This window comes from Jaculus jaculus, chromosome 4 (assembly GCF_020740685.1).
Source record: "Jaculus jaculus isolate mJacJac1 chromosome 4, mJacJac1.mat.Y.cur, whole genome shotgun sequence".
Taxonomy (NCBI): Eukaryota; Metazoa; Chordata; class Mammalia; order Rodentia; family Dipodidae; genus Jaculus; species Jaculus jaculus.
In genome coordinates this window covers 88,429,217-88,447,103 of record NC_059105.1, presented here as the reverse complement: position 1 = coordinate 88,447,103, position 17,887 = coordinate 88,429,217, and the positions used below count along the sequence as shown (strand labels likewise).

The 17,887-nt window shown below is 37.4% G+C and overlaps 1 protein-coding gene across 5 annotated transcripts in view; it reads right to left on the bottom strand.

The window, feature by feature from the left end:
- Positions 1 to 9,864: 9,864 nt before the first annotated feature.
- The window catches only part of Cacnb4 (calcium voltage-gated channel auxiliary subunit beta 4), a 294,252-nt gene continuing 286,229 nt past the window's right edge, over positions 9,865 to 17,887 (bottom strand). For all 5 annotated transcript variants that reach the window (XM_004651837.3, XM_004651838.2, XM_004651839.2 and 2 more), the window contains 2 exons: positions 13,922 to 14,107; positions 9,865 to 11,610 (listed from right to left, as the gene is read on the bottom strand). In XM_004651837.3, the coding sequence (XP_004651894.1) occupies positions 11,350 to 11,610; positions 13,922 to 14,107 (447 nt within the window). In that variant the 3' untranslated portion in view covers positions 9,865 to 11,349. The remainder of the gene's footprint in view (positions 11,611 to 13,921; positions 14,108 to 17,887) is intronic.

Sequence of the window (17,887 nt, the reverse complement as noted above, 5' to 3'; positions counted from 1 at the left end):
AAAAGTGATGAATTTGCCTAATTCAATTTTGGCTGACCGTAGGAGCCATAGAGGTGCAATGAGAATTGGGAGCTACTACAGATGTAATGGAGAAATGGTATGAAGTAATTTATGAAAACAGGCTCTTCCTGAGACCTTTTAAAGACTTTACCAGTGGTTACAGTAGTGTGTAAAGTGTCATTGGAGAGACTTCTGCTCCAAGGCATGAAAGACTAGGATAACTTGTATTTACTCTTCTATCAACAAACAGAACACGGGACTTAACACAGGATACAACTGTTTGCAGAGACTGTAAAACACACAGCCTTGGACTGGGATCCTATACAAAAGAGAAGCAAATGATGAGATTTAACATTGCCTGGACTTTCTGCCTTTATGGAAACAATTCTAGCCAACTACAGAGAGAATGGAAAGCAAATAAGAGTAGAGCAATCCTTCTCATTCCATGAAAACAGTTTAACGTTTCCAAGGTCTGAGACTAAAGTTTAGGAATCAGAATCCCTGAAAAAAAAGAAAAACTCCAGACTCTAGAGTGAGGGCACTGAGTCTTTGCCTGCTAATGAATCTGTACTTGTGTAAGATAAAACCCACGACATCTGGCAAGTTATAATTTCTGGGGGGAAAAAGTCTAGAAAGATTTTAAGAAAAGAATTGCCAGGGGAAATGTGAAGCTGATGAAAAGTGGCTTCATTTAATGTAGTGAACTATAATTTTCTAGATAGTAGTTTTAGGTTGTTGGATGAATTGATAGTGGGATAGTGTAATTGTTAATCTTGACTGTCAACTTGATGGGATTTAGATTCACTATGGAAACAAACCTCTGGTACTCTCAAACTGTTGATCCAAAATAAATCCTTTCTTCCTTGTTTTGGTCAGATACTTATCTCCACAAAGAGAAAACTAACTAACAGAAAATTGGAACAGAGAAGTGGCCTGTTGCTGTGATAAACCTGACCATGTGGTATACAGGCCTTTGTTTAGTGAAAGGAATATAGAAGAGCCCAAAACTTTGGGCCAGAAAAAACCTAAAATGCTGTAAGCAGAGCTTATTGGGTTGTTCTAGAGGGAGTTTGGAAGACCAAGAAGCTATGACAAATGTGGACAATGGAGACCTGGCTCATGAGGTTCCAAGAAAGGACTCTATCAGGTTCTGAACTACAGGCAGTTTGATTTTATTCTGAAAAAGAATCTGGCTGCATTCAACCTGTGTCCTGAGAATTTGAAAAGACTGGGTTACAAAGTAATGGACTAATTTGGCCACATAAGTCTCAAGATAGGTTAGCATTTAGGCTGTGTTATGGTTATTGCTCACTACTCTGATACAGGTTTAAAGTGAGAGAGAATAACACAGGGAGCAAAAAAGATGAAAAAAAAATGTATCCTTTGGTGAGTAAAAGAAAGAGTTTAAAGTTGCAAGTAAGGCTTGTCCTGAGAAAACAACTGTAATTGTTAGAGATCAGCACAATTAAAGAGAAACCTGGGATGATAGGAAAGGTGCCCTGGGGGCAAGACAGCAGCCTTCAAGACTCTATCTTGTGAAAATCTAAATTCACTTGAAAGAAGAAAGCCTAAACCAAAAATGCCACCAAAGGAGTCACCTGCTAAAAAAATATATATATATATATTTGGGAGGTGTTTCCAGAGGGGCAGCCTGGAGGATATACTTGGTAGGATTACCCACATACTGGTTTTTCAGGTGTGAATGATGCAGCATATAGGAAGCCATAGAGTCTTATACCATGGTTCCAGAGAGCTACTGAGGCCCCACATTGTGTTGCAGGGTTAGAGTCCCTGCAGGGCCACTATGTGAAGCTATGACAATGAAACCTACGCCACAATGGAGACCCAAGGATGCTGGAGATGCCAGGCCCCCAGGACAGCTGGATTTCTGTCAAAGAAGGATGCATGCATGGAGTTGTCCAACAGAGAGGTTTTGCATGCTATCAGCAACAGAGCTGGAAGTATGAGGCTATCCAAGCCCTTTGGATCACAAATGATTCTATCAAAAGTCCCAGATACTGAACATGGCGCTATAGGATTTGGTGTTTTCCCTGCTGGGTTGCAGTCTTGATTTGGTCCAGTAGTTTCTTGCTATGTCTCATTCCTCCCTCTTGGAATGGGAATGTTTACTTTGTATCATTTTATGGTGAAAGTATATAACTTATTTTTTTTGATTTATAGAGGCTCACAGTTAAAAACTTACCTGAGTCTCAGAAGAGACTGCACTTAAACTTTTGAATAATTTTGGAAATGGTCAAGACGATAGAGACTTATAAAGCTGGACTGAGTGCATTTGCATTATGAGATGGCCATGAGAACAAGAGGTAGAAGAATATGGCTTAAAAATTATGTGTTTGGGTGTCAAGTTGACAACTCAACTGTCAGTTTGATGGGATTTATAATCAAAATGGAAAGAAACCTCTGGGTAACTCTGTGAGGGAGTTTCTAGATTAGGTGAATTGAGGTGGGAACTGTGAGTGGTACCGTCCCATAGGCTGGGGGTCCCAGGCTGAATGAGAGAGGGAGGGAAAGCTACTACACAGCCTTCCTTTCTCTCCTCTTCTTTGACCACAGGTACAGTCTGACTACAGCTGCTTCAGCTTCTTGTTGCCAAGTTTGCTCACCATGGTGGACTGTGTCACCTGAAGTATAAGCTGAAATAAATCTCTTCTCCCTTAGGTATTTATTCACAGCAATTAGAAAAGCAATACAGGTGGTCTTAAGTTGCACGTCTCAAGTAACTGAAATACTGTTATTTGTGAACACTTACCGTGTTCCACACATTGTTTTGTATGCTTCAGATTACTATTTAAAAGCATTTAAAGTATGGGGCTGGAGAGATGGCGTAGCAGTTAAGCGTTTGCCTGTGAAGCCTAAGGACCCCAGTTCAAGGCTCTATTCCCCAGGACCCACATAAGCAAGATGAACAAGGTGGCACATGCATCTGGAGTTCGTTTGCAGTGGCTGGAGGCCCTAGTGTGCCCATTCTCTCACTCTTTCTCTCTCTGTCGTTCTCAAATAAATAAATAAAAATAAGCAAAAAAAGCATTTAAAGTATGTATTAAAATATTTTTATTTATTTGTGTGTATGCATGGGCATACTAGGATCTCCTGCCCCTGCAAACAAATGCCAGATGCTTGCACCACTTTTTGTATCTGGCATTATGTGCCAGGAAACTGAACCCAGGCTGGTATGCTTCTGAGCCATTTTCCAACCCCCTAATGTATGTTTTTTTGAATAACATACTTTAAATTTTAAAAGAAGTTACACTGAGACAAGATGTGATGGCTCATGCCTTTATATATTTTTTAATTTTAAAAATATTTATTTATTTGAAAGAAAGAAAGAGTATGGGTGGGTTAGGGCCTCTTACCACTGCAAACGAACTCCAGATGCATGTGCTACTTTGTGCATCTGGCTTTAGATGAGTACTAGAAAACTGAACCAAGGTCATCAGGATTTGTAATAATGTACCTTAAACTGCTGAGCCATCATCCCAGCACCATATTTTGTTGTTTTATTAAAATTTTTTTTCATTAATTTTTAATATAAGTTGTAGTATGTCCCCTCCACACCCCCATCCCTGTGTTTTAATTATTTTTAAAACAATTATTTGCATGTCTGTATGTGTGTGTGTATGTATGGGTGCTCCATGGCCTCTTGCTACTACAGGTAAACACCAGATGCTTGCGCTGCTTTCTGCATCCAGCTTAAGTGGGTGGCTTGGGGATTGAACCAGGGCCAGCAGGTTTGGCAAACAAGTGCCCTTAACCACTGAGGTGTCTTTTCAGTCCCACCTTATGCTTCCAATCTGTGTACTCCGTAGGCTGAAGTAGGTGAATCACCATGAACTTGAAGCCAGCCTAGGCTACAGAGCAATTTCCAGTTCAGCCTGGGCTTTTGTGAAACCCAACCTCAAAACAAACAACAAAAAAGAGGTTGCAATAAGCTTTGTTTTCCTCATCTGTTCCACCTATGTTAGAAAAATATTTTTATTTATTTATTTGCAAGCAGAGAGAGACAGACAGACAGAAATGGTGAGGGGTTCGGGAGGAATGGGTGCAAACCAGGGCCTCTAGCCACTACAAACAAACTCTAGCTGCATGCACTACTTTGTGCATCCAGCTTTACATGGGTACTGGGGAACTGAACCCAGGTCATTGGGCCTTACAGGCAAGTTCCTTAACTGCTCAGCCATCTTAGCACTTCTACCTATTTTTTTAAGGTGGTCAGATAGATTAAATGTGATAATACTTGTGAAATGACTTGGCTGTAATAAGTCACTGCATAATTCTAATACAGTGATAATGATTAACAAACACTGCAATGAGAGAAAAGTCAAAGTCCAATTAAGTCATATAGCATATTCATTGCATGGAATTCTTACAGGCCCAGAACTATCATTTCAACATTTGGTAAATGCTACATTAGTTATTTAAAGGTATAGTAAGTGTAATATCATCTACTGTATTTTTCTATGTTGTATTCAATTATACTTCACATATTTATGCCAATATATTTAACTTCTTGTATGCATGTATAACTTACAAATTATTTCTTAATACAGTGACTTTTGTGATTACTCACAGGACCTAGACAAGTATTCAGGATTGAAATTTTTCTTTTTCCTTTTTTTTTTAAGAGACAGGCAGAGAGAAAGAGAATTGTATACCAGGGCCTCAGCCACTGAAATTGAACTCCAGACACTTGTGCCACCTAGCAGGGATGTATGGCCTTGTACTTGCTTCACCTTTGCATCTGGCTAATGTGGGTCTGGAGAGTAGAACATGGATCTTTCTGCTTTGAAGGCAAGTGCTTTAACTGCCAAGCCATCTCTCCAGCCCTGAACTTGTTTTTGAGTGAATGGTTAGGCTTCTCTTTTCCTATAAAAGGTATATTCTTGGGCCAAGCATGGTAGCACACACCTTTAATCCCAGCACTCCAGAGGCTGAGGCAGGAGGATCACCATGAGTTCAGAGGCCACCCTGAAACTACATAGTGAATTCCAGGTCAGCTTGGGGTACAGCAAGACCCTACCTTGAGAAACACAAACAAGCAAATGAAAAGGTATATTCTTATTTTCAGTATTTCTTTAGTACATTTCTAGAACAATATAAAGGAGAGGTAGAATGCTGGTTTCAGTGTTTTTTTTTTCATTTATTATATAAAAGAAAAAATTAATGCAGTATTTTTATACACATTTAAATTCCATAAAACAAGTCCATAGAAATTAGGATACTGTATGCATGCACTCTGCAATTTCTTTTTTAAATGTCATTGTTCACAAAAATAACACCACATTTTTTTCTTTAAAGCCACTAAAGCAGAGGGAGAATGAAACATGCAGCACTGTACACATTTGCATAGTATATTTTACCCAGCATGCCTTGTAGAATGCTACACATACCTATATAATAAAAATGAAAGGGTATAAATTATTAAATTAAGTAAGTAAAATTTAAAGAAAGGGAGGGAAAATGACTTGACAAAGGCATTTCCCCTCTGCCCCCACCATATCCTGGAGATATAGTAATAGCCTGGGATATCGACAGCTCTCAGAATAGTAGGGGAAATCTTTTAATATCATTTTGCCACCATTATGTTTAGTATGATTTATATTAATAACTGTAATTCCCTCCCACCCCTTCAAAACAGAGCTAAGAACTTATCCAGTATAAAACAGACCAAAGAATTTCTAGATAACTTTTTTCATGGGGGCATTTTTATTGACCATTCTAACTTGAGGCTGTGGAAAATATTAAACAATTTCAACCATCTAAAATGCAGAGGAGCCCTATGAGCTCACTTGCTATGACATTTGGTTGTTATGGGAAGGAGAAGAAATCAGAACAGAAAATATAGTATAAGTCTTATTACAAAATAAAATTTCATGTTTTATGTAAGGGAATAAAATAAATTACATCTACAAATTGCAAGGCTATGAGATAAATTGCTGGAAAAGTATCAAGTAGCAAGTTAAAAAAGGTGGTAGATGAAATAAATCTAATAAAACATAGAACCAAATCTATATACTTTTAAAAAATAGAACAGCCAAATTTAACAATGGGTTTTGATTTAAATTTGTGCTATAACAAATGTGCTTCTTTCTCCTCAATCTATTTTCATATTATTGGCAAAATATAGATATATTATAATCTTATACTGTACAATATATATTTTTGCTACATTATTTATTTATCTACTGCTAATGCAGAAGTAACAACATAGATTTATTTTGGCAATAAAATGCTTTCATTTTAATAATGTCCCAGAAAATATTGTAAGGCATATGAAAAATAGTATGCAACAATATAGCATTAATGATCCTGCATCTCTTCAACACATCCCTTATGCATACAGATTCACACTAATTTCAGTTAAGTGTGTGAAAGTCGCATGCAAGTAGGGCAAGAGAAGCCCCTACGTAAATATAGACATAGCCATTTGTTGAGAAATTTAAGTGTTCAAAACATAAACAAGAACACTTACAAAATATTGGAAAGCTAGAGGCCAGCAACTTTCAGTTCTTAGTCCTCATTTTAACTCCTTATAATTTTCAAATGAGGAATCAGTGTACTCTCAAAACTACTACAAATTCATCAGTAACATTGTCTACCATCTTTCTGCAAACCTTTTACATTCAAGAAATAGAAGAAAGTTTCATATAAAACTGTAACTCCCTTAAGCTTAATGGTATTCGTTGTTATATGTTTTTATGGCAAGTGGAGTTAAGCCCTTAAGAAATTATCTGATGAGATACTTTCCAACCTCCCACAATATTCCTCAATTACATGCAGCATTTGGGATTAAATCATCCACAAGTAGACAGCTGCTATCAAAGGATATACTTCACTGGAGAAAGATTCTTTTTAACAAAAGAAGAAACCTTTTAAAAAGTAATTTCTGAATGTTGCAGCTGTCTTCCCAAATAAACTATTTTACTATTTTGACTAACTTAACTGCTTAACAAGAAAAAAGTCATTCTTAATGAGTGTCTACTTTTTCTTATGTTGAGGTTTGATCATGATCATTTAAGAGGAGGACTGTTATTTGCCATATAGACACAGTTAGAGTAACTAACTAGTTAACAGTTATAGGACTGACAGTATTTGAAGATAGAGTAGACTAATAAGACAGATTTTATTACATAACTTCCTATAGAGTTTTCATCATATAGTCATTCAAGGATGAGTTTTATATCATGAAAAAAAGACATGCAACATTGTCATGAAAGATAAGGGCAGAAATATAAAAGGAATAAATTTTATATAAGTATTTATTTGAAACATTGATATGAAGTATGTTCCAATTACATGGGAGTTCAAGACAGTGCATATCCTTACCCAGGAAGTGGCTAAATTATACCCTTGGTGCCCATAGAAGTCAAGGATCAACAAAATTTCAAGTTGCAAATCAACTACATTTAAACATCAAGTTTCTGGACTTACTTTTAGACTTTGAGCTAGATGTTATAGCGTGTCACACACCGTCATTCCTTTTCAGTTTGTTCTGTTCCCAATAATGACTTTTTTGTTAAATTAACAGCGCCTCACAATAAACTGTGAATTAATTCAAAGAAAACTTTACCAACATGAAAAAATGAAAATGTGACAAGCGCATTTTGAAAACAGTTTAAAATCTAAAGGGAAGGCATGTTTTAACACTTGGAGCATTTAGCTTTGCTGCACAATAGCAGTGATAGAAATTTAATCACTAGTCTTGACAAGTCCTTTCCCTATAAAGACAGACTGTCTTCTCTAGAGAAGAGGTAGTAAGTATCAATATACAGGGGAATTTGTAGAGTGGTTTTATGTTGTTTTGCTTTTGAGCATATACTAAAATAAAATTATATAAGAAAATATATTAGCTTGCAAATTAAGGTTGCCTATAAACATTCTTAATTGACATCCTGGGTCTCAACAACATTTTGTGATATGATCATTTAAAAAGATTCAATTTGCAAACCATTTATTGTAGCTGTTTCCTTCTCTCTCTCCCTTTTCACTATTTCCACCTCCTATTATGAATTTTAAGGCCCCCACACAAAAGACAAGTTCAAGTATGCAGGTATGAAAAGAGGTTAACATTCCAAAAATACATTTTTTCCAAACAACAATAATAATTAGAGTAAATAACAAATTATTCAAAAGGAACAAATAATTGTCTCAGAAATTTGTTTTACATTTAAAAACTTCATTTCATTAAGGAGGAACTGCAATGACTTATATAGTCACAAAATTTAGACTCTTATTAGGAAAGACCATGAGTCTAAATTGTTAACAATTCCAATCTTCTTCCCAATGGGACTGTATAAAGACAAGAGAGAATCATTAGTCATTTATAAACATGACTCAGTGTTGCTTTAAATATTGGTGTAAACAAGGTAACACTGTCAGTTATGATACTGGAGTCACATTATAATCTTGAGAATTAACATCAGGAGTAATAATTTGCATTTTTTTCCAGGACTACATTTTTATACCATTACATGAGTCTACATTATTACATGGCTTCTGACTCAAATTACAGAATTCTAGCATGTGGTTGCTACTATAAATCAAAACAGCCTCCAAATATCACACAACTTGTTTCTCCTGCTTATAATCATTTTCTATTTTAAATTAAATGTATTCAAAACAAAGTATGAAATATGTGTTTTCCAAAGGTTCTTGGTATATTTGGCACAAATAAAACTTTATTTAGCATATATCTGTATTTTAGTATCATTTATACAACCAACCCTAAGGCTTTAAAATGAAAGGAAAATGCATGTCTCTCATTCTTGTGGAGAAGAGAAACTTAGTACAAGGGTATGATGAGAGATATACCAAACTAAAGTGAAATTTAAATACATCCATAAAAAAATACACATTCTACCCTTTCCAAGATTGCTATAACTTTTGAACAGAAACTCAAAGCAAAACGGGTTTGGACCTCTGAGGGTGAATGATGACAGGTAAATTTTGTGCACAGAGATTAAATGGGCCTCCATCTTCATCAACATAACATGGAAGACTAAAAACAAGCCTTGAGTGGCTTCAAAACCAAGTGACTTTTTAAAAATTGAATGAAATGGCAATCTTGTTGACTAGGAAAAATGTGTAAATGTCATTACAGCTACCTGCCATAAAATGTAAATATCTTAAAGTAGTTAAATGACCAAATTGCTAACGCTACTGCAGAAAAAGCTGGACAGATGTTTAGTCTAAATTTATACACCTCGGTGCATTCTTGGCAATTAAATACTTTTAATGCGCACAAACAAGAAACCAGTAAAGCATATATAAAAATGTTTTGGCTAATGTTTTCTTTCTCATGCAATTATGTGCTGTACATGTAATAAATATAGTTTTGTTTGCTGGAAAATGCTCCTCTGTGTTCTAACAAAGTATTCAATAATGGCAGGATATATGTTCATTAAAGAGCCTAATGGATACAGCTTCCTTAAATACCTTAACTGAAAGTTCTATATGCTTCACTAGATGACAAAAGAATTTCACAAGCCAGTATCATATGGTTAACTTGTAAATTTTACTGAGCCCATGTTTAATTGTATCAAATGTTTGAGATGACTTTCATCATTATCAACTAAACAGGTTCATAATGAGTTACACTTACAGTGAACACAAGGGGAGGGCATGTGGTAAGGTTGTGATGGGGTTCAGATATGTATAACTGATCAAGAATATGAAATTTATATTCCTGATTAGGTAGGCTGGTACATACATTTAGTGCCTAAATACTGAAAATTTTGGGGAAAATAAGGTAATATAAAATGAATTATTCTTCCTGTATCAGTAGAAAAAAAAAAACTTTTAGGCCTGGGTCCAATAGAGGTTTTAGAAAACACACGTATTGTGCCATTTTAGAAACAAGGGGTTTTTTTATATAAAGATTTTCTTTTTTTTTTTTTTGTGCCTTGTATAGGAGGGTCAATTTCAACAGTTTCTTGGATCCTAGTGAAAGTCTTTTTTGATAATAAAGGACATGAGTCATGAATTCCCTAATTGCAGTCATTGGGGGAAAAAACTGAGTAATTAAGAAGTACTGTTCACTAGAAATAAGATAGCTCAATCTCTAACCTTTATAACTCCCTGCAATTTTAGTGAACAAATATATTCTGATCTATGAGTTTATCTTTTTGCAAGATTTTTCTAATTCATTGTTTGGCTTCACTTTTTCCAATTACTTGTTTTATAAAAATAACTAACTTTCAATACTTAATTTGAATGCATGCAAGGGAAACAAAAATTATTAGCATGATTAAAAACCTTTAGCATAGGGCTAGAACATTCAGAAATCCACAGACAAAGACCGAGTGAAAGAAGAGAAAGATACTCAATTGTGTTGGCAGGAAATCCTGAGCAGTGGTTTGTGTGCAGTGGAATGGACGGCCTCCCATCTGGAGATGCCCCGTTTTGCATCCAGGAGGATTGGTCCACGTCCTTGCTAGCTCACTCCAGATCCCTGGGTGGGTAGAACTGTGCGGAGAAGGATTAATGAAGAAACTACACTGTATTTTCCATTTCTTATGAGTAGCTATGCTTAGGCTTTTCCTTACTATTCTTTTCCACTGCTGATTTTTTTTTCTTTTTTGCCAACTTTAAATGAGCTAACAGTACTGAATGAACAGAAAGTGAAACATTTTGAATACAACAGCTATGCTAGGAAAGAAAGAAAAAAATCTTAAAATTTAAGGAGACTACATAATTTCTGCATTAAGATTTCTGAGATTTCTTTTGGCACTATCAATACATTTGGTAAATTTGAAAAGCCATTCTGGAAACATATATATTAAAATGTTTATACATTCAAACTATAAGTGTAAATTTAGCTTTCAGCAAATAAATACTATAGCTGGTTTTGGTTTCTATTGGTATTTTGATTTTCCTATTAGTTATTTTTTTCTGATTTTTCAATTGATTACAACATGCTGAAATAGACTTTCTAGTCAATTCACCCAAATTCCAACAGGAATTGGTTTATATATTGGTTCCAACTGGAACTGGTCATTTGGAATTTCCTACGTGGGAAATTATTTTATATGTGCCTTGATAAGTTCCCTAAATTACAAATTGATGTGTCTAAATCTATGAAGAAAACAAAAGGTATTGTTACCATGTAAATGCTGCACTTAAAAATATCTATATGATTGGGTGTCTAATATCCATCTAGACTCAAGGGCATAATATAGTTTGATTATTTAACTTTCTGCCCTTAACATCAAATGACAGCAGCCCACCAGCACAGGAAAGACTGTGCTGTGCTTGCCAAATTAAGATGATTGGTTTATCCTAGCAGCACTATGGCAAATTGTCAGCGGATGAATATCCTTCATTTCAGCAGCTTCAAAGCCTATGTCGGGAGTCATGGCTGTATCCCCCAGGTGAGCCTCTGTTCCTATGGGGTTTGTAAGTGTCCTGGTATGAGTCAGGGTAATCTTCTTCCACTAGAGGGTAATGATCTCGGCTGTGCTGGGAACTGGAAGACAAGCGGTTCCTACTCTTCCGAGCCCTCTCATTGTGGTAATTTTCATCAGAGGTCATTAGGCTTCGTCTCTCAATTGGAGAGTTCTCTGTGGAGTGGTTGCTGTGCCTCATTCGCTGACTCTAAAGAGATGAAATCATGGTTAAAGAAGGGCAGCTTCATCCATTTAACCATGCAATGTATGTACAGTAGGGTCTATACAGGGAGATGCTAAATATCCAACTTAAGGCATTTTGATGCACAAATAATCTCAACATATCTTATGTATCTGGGACACAATAAACACAGATGCCACACAGTGTAAACAGTTTAAGAATTTAATCAGATAGTACTGCATGACCACACATCCTATTAAAATACCAGTACTTGAAGTTGACTGTGATAGGATTTAATATATTTAGACATAATAATATTACCTCTGCTGCAAAAAGGATTATATTATTGGGAAATAAAGTTTAAAATTGTATCTATTATTGTATTCCTCTCTTGAACTTATAAAATCTTTATCCTGCTATAATCATATACTTCCAACTTTATCTTGATCTAGCTGAGTATTCCTTGTATCTTTTAAAATGTTTTAATAAAATTATTATTTGTACTACCCATAAAATAATGCACTTGTTTGTGTACCCAACATAACTGTGAAACTCTCAGCAGTGTTCTTTCCAAAGGAGTGTATAACATTTTGGAGCCAGGTACCCAAGGCCTTTATAATCCTGCTTAACTTAAAATGCTCTAAAAAATAATCAAATTCTTCTAGTATTATTAACTATGAAATTGCCATCTTAAGGCATTGATCTGATGGCTCAGAATAGGTTGACATTTTTCCCTCACTATGGGAACATCTATGTTTGCTAGCCACCTGAGTTAAGGAATAGGATCCTGATATAATCATGGGCTCAGGCATATCTTTCCCAATAGTCAGATAAGATGCAAAGTAATGTAATGGGTCAGAGACTGTGCCATTAACCTCTGCCAGGTATGTAACAATTGAGTGCCTATTTGTACTGGGAGAGGAAGGCCCAGGACAAAGGGCACCACTTTAACTCATCAATGAAGCTGGGAGAGCTACTATAGGGTGATGTTTTAGGGGTGACATGTCAAGAGTGTTTCTTTTCCCACTATGTACAGTTCAGAGCCAATCCAAACTAGTGAATGGAACTGCTACTCTGAGATCAGCACGAGGCAACAACAGTGCTGGTGCCCACGTGTGTGGTGAACATGACAATCATACATTTCCCATTTTCATTTCCAGCCTCAAAAAAAAAAAAAGGCTTTTCTGCTTACAAAGATGCAATTTTGCAGCAGCGTAATGTAGTTATAACAGCATCTCAGAGAGTGCTATGTATCTCAGAGTTAATTCTATAAGCTCTCCAATTGTAACTATCATAACCCATTAAAACAAAACTAGGCATGAAGCAAGAGTGCTCAACTGACTACATGTTTTTTAGTCAGCTGGGAGTTTTGCCACATTCCAGCAGCTGCGTGATAAATGGTAAATAATAATTAATGCAGCAATGCAGGACTCATTCTGTATCACAATGCCTCTGGCTCCCAATATCTAGCTCTGAATTCAGCACCAGAGCAGCAGAAGAGAAAAGCCCTTGACTCTGCGCTTCTCCCCTGCTTCCCCGAAAGACACCTGTCATAGCCACTGGCCAAGATGGGCCCCTTGATAACCTCAAGAAAACTCAACTCACTCTATTCACTCACTCTGTATTGTGCAAGCCAAGGGCAGGTCCATCAGGCTATGGGGCAGGGACAGTCAAAAGACCTACTTAGCTGACAACAGTGTCTGGTATTTTCACAATCATCTAATGCTTAAAAAGCACCATGCAGAAGTTGTGGACAACACTAAGGAGGCATCAAGTCTACTTACTGTAAGTGATTCATTTTAAAGTCACAGAGAGCAAAGTTCCCTAGAAAGGTACTATGATGGTTTGAATGAAAGGTCCCCCATAAGATCATGTGTTTTGAGTACTTGGTTCCTAGCTGGTGGCAATTTGGGAGCCTTTGGGAGGTGAAGGCTTGCTGGAGGAGGTATGTCACTGGGGGTGTTCGGAGCTGGCTTCAGTAAACGACTTCCTTCCAGTTGATGTGGGGATAAGACGCTGGCTCCCTGCTCAGGATTGTCACGCGTTCCCTGTCATGATGAAACTTTCCCTTGAAACTGTAAGCTACCACAAACCTTTTCCTTCCATCAACAAGTTTTGTTTGGGTGTTTTGTCCTATTAAGAAGAAGGTAAGTGCAACACTCACTCTCTAGGGACTTTCTCTATGGATTAGTAAATGTAGATATTTTTAAATATAATGTCCTCCTCTGGGTGTTTCATTAGAGGAAAGGCATTTCTAGACTTCATCTTAAAAAAGTTTTCTGTTCCATCTTTTACTAAAAGTAAAGTTGCAGTAGTTACAAGTAAAATGTGACAATACCTGTAACCCAGAGATTGCTGTGGGATATGGTGACAGTGCCGTGGAGCCCAGATTCCTCCCCAGCAATGGGGTCATGGGGGTGCTGCTGGTTGTGTGGGTGGCACGCCAGTAGGCCTCAAGATACTCTCCGAGATGTTCACAGGCATCCTCCAGCTGATTCTCATCCAATATAACATCAAACATTTCCTGCAAATGACAAGAAAATCCACTGTAATTATATTATATTTAGGTAATGGAACTGAAATAGCATTCCTCATATGTAGTAGCTAATATCAAATTTGAAGGGCTAAATTGGCAGTTTCCAAAGTCAAAGTCAAATAAAGAGTGGTAATAAGCACACTACAAATTGGATACGTATATAAAAATGAATGATCTATTAAAAAAAAAAAAACCAACATGAGTCTCAAAGTGGGCTCCTCAGCCAGCTTTGCCCCCTTGGACAAGAGCTATGCCTTCCTTTCTTCCCTTAAGTTCCTTTTCTCTTAAAGCTCTCCCTTATAAAGCTCTTAGCTATAGTAAAATCATTAAGTAGTTTTGGATCTCTGTTATTAAGAATGAAAATGAGAGAAACATGACAGTGTTCTAAGATGTTGAAAATCATATATAAAATTCACAGTTTTATTGAGCTGAATTCTACTCACTTCAGAATATAAAAGAAACAAGTTACTGGCACTAGAAGAGGAGAAAAAAATGGTCTAGGGAAATGCCCATATATCACTGAAATAAACATTTTAGCTGCAAAGGTAAGTGGGTTGAAGGTAATGGTATCTGCTCAGATAATTGTCAGAATGCTGCTAAAATGCTTTTATCTGTCTAATGATAAGACAAGGAAAAAAGTTTAGCATTGATACTAGAAAATCAGATTATAATGATTGCTGCTACCATAAAACTTTCTGTGAAATGATCAAAAAGTAGTGTTTAGGGATGAAGAGATGGCTTAGCAGTTAAGGTGCTTGCCTACAAAGGCTAAGGACTCATGTTCAACTTTCCAGGTCCCACGTAAACCAGACACACAGTGACGCAAGCGTGTAAGGTCACATATGTGCACAAGGGGTACATGCATCTGGAGTCTGACAGCAATTGTTGGAGGCCCTGGTGCACCAATTCTCTCTCTCTCATTCTTACACTAAAAAAAGGCAGTCTATGATTGAGATGGGGAGGGGGTATGATGGAGAGTGGAGTTCACAGAGGCAGGTGAGGGGAGGGAGGGTATTACCATGGGGTATTTTTTATAATCATGGAAGTTGTTAATAAAAAAAAATTAAGAAAAAAAGCTGGGGAAAAAAGGCAGTCTAGGGACTGGAGAGATGGCTTAGTGGTTAAGTGCTTGCCTGTGAAGCCTAAGGGCCCTGGTTCAAGGCTTGATTCCCCAGGACCCATATAAGCCAGATGCACAATGGGGAACATGCATCTGGAGTTCGTTTGCAGTGGCTGCAGTCCCTGGCATGCCCATTCTCTCTCACTCTACCTGCCTCTTTCTCTTTCTGTCACTCTCAAATAAATAAATTAATAAATGGCAGTCTATTGAGCTTGCCTCAAAAAAAAAAAAAAGGATGGTGTTTAATTGGGGAAGAAAGAGGCCACCCAAATAGTATCTGGTGTCTGCATTTCTGTTAGCATGAACTTTCTCAACATTTTCTTGGTAAACAGGAAGGAATTTTGGTCCCCAAAAGGAACAGAATAGTCCTTCTGTTACAGCAGTGTGGCTGGGAATACAAACAGGATATACTCAAGTCACACAGCCTCCTTGGAGGGACAGACAGAAGACTTCAGCACCTCACACAGAAAAGAGCCTTTCCAGAGCACTTGCCAGAACAGCCCACGCAGGCAGGGGATGGTGGTAGATCTAGTTTTCAGTGGCTGGAATCAAACAGCTTCCCTGTCTCATCACATCCCCCTGCTCATTTTACCTAAATAAGAACATCCCCGGAATGAGCCAAAAGCATGGCTACTGTCAAGCAGCAGCGACATTGCTGGATAATGATTAATGGCAAGCAGAAGCATGGATGTGGAGGTGTCTCTGCTGATTCATTCTCCTCAGTGCTTACAACAAGGGCTCCTTGAAGCTGATGTCACCATGGAAACTATCTCTTCCCCTATATTTACTACTTGTTTATATTTGGTACTATGGGTTGAACCCAGGAACTCAGCAATGCTAAGCACATGCTCTGTCACTACACTCCTGGCCAACAGTTGAATGCTCATAATATTAACACCTATTGAAAACCTGCATCTAAATTGGAAAGCAGTTTGAAAGTCCTTGGCTCAGGAATAGGAAAAAAAAATCAGAGAATTCAGTCTAAACTGACTCATGTTTGAGAAGATTCAACCAGGTCCACTTACATAGAAAAAAAAATGCCCTTCTAAGAACATTTGTTAATAGAATTTCAATGAGTTTTTTTTTTTTTTTGCACATTTCATTCATTCATAAACTATTTACTGATTTATTTTGTGCCAGGTACTACTGGATATACAGTGGTACAGCAGGCAGATCTCATCCTATGCTCAAGAAGCATGAAGTTTTGAGAGTGACAAGTATTAAAGTATTAAAACCTGGGCTGGAGAGATGGTTTAGCACTTAAGGCACTTTCCTGAAAAGGCAAAGGAGCTCCGTTCGGTTCCCCAGGACCCACATAAGTCAGATGCACAATGGGGCGCACACATCTGGAGCTCGTTTGCAGTGGCTGGAGGCCCTGGCACACCGATTCATTCTCTCTCTCTCTCTCTGTGTCTGCCTCTTTCTCCTCTCAAATAAATAAAAAATATATTTATTAAAAGTATTAAATGCATAATAATCCATGTCACACTGGAACTTTAATTCCTAACAAGAATGACCCTGAGGCCAGTTAATGTTTGGACCTATATCTCAAAGTTCTGGATTTAGAGAAAGGACCATGAAAATCTGTTAAAATTGAACTTTTTAAGGTTTTTTCAAGATAGGGTCTGGCTCTATCCCAGGCTAACTTGGAATTCACCGTGTAGTCTCAGGATGGCCTTGAACTCAGGGTAATCCTCCTACCTCTGACTCCCAAGTGCTGGGATTAAAGGCATGTGCCACCACCCTCCAAAACTGAACTTTTGAGGAAGGGAAATTTATGTGTTAGACAAGGAATTCTGTCTGTAGACAAAAGAAAATAATGTAGATCAAGAAGCCATAGAGCTCATGATACAGGGAAAACCCCTAGTTCCTAGAACTTTAGTTAATTATCATAAATCTCCCTTTCCACTAAAGTTACTCAAGGAAGTTTCTTGTCTCTTGCCATCAAAAGCCTCCTCCTCCATTAATGTAAACTTTCAATGGTCAAGTACAGGATCTGAGAACTATGCATAATGCTTTCAGAGAAACAATAGTGTTGCTGTCCTGACTAGAATAAAACAAGAATAGTCATACCTCCAACAGTATTCACAGACGGATGCGGAGAAGCCAGGAATAAGTCCTGACTTGAGTAAAACATGAATAGTCACACCTCCAAAAGCATCCACATACACAGAGAACCCAGGAACAAGAAAGATGAAATTGGGCAATGTCCACCAAAAGCTCCGGGCCCCACTCAGCTCCAGTGTCTCACAAGTTCTGTGACTCAGAGCCTGAGAATTAGAAACTGCTCATTGTATCCTGAGAAATCTCCACCATAAAATTTGATCACACAGATCTCATTCTATAGGGTAGGCCTGGTTAACCCTAATAAGTCATTTTCTTACTTTCATCAAGTTCCAAGTTAAAGAGCCTTTCCTTGCACCAGAAGAACCCTAACAATGATTTCTAGGATTATGGTCTCAAGTGGTAAAAATTAACACCGATTTTTTTTTTTTTTTTTGGTAATATTGCAAAATCCAGGGCCTCACACCTGGTAGGCAGTACTACCACTGAGCTACACTCCCAATCTAGACAAGTGGTTTCTGATAAAGGTACCACAAACATAACTGTGGAGAAAAGAGTCTCTCTGATCAACAGTGCTGGTGAAA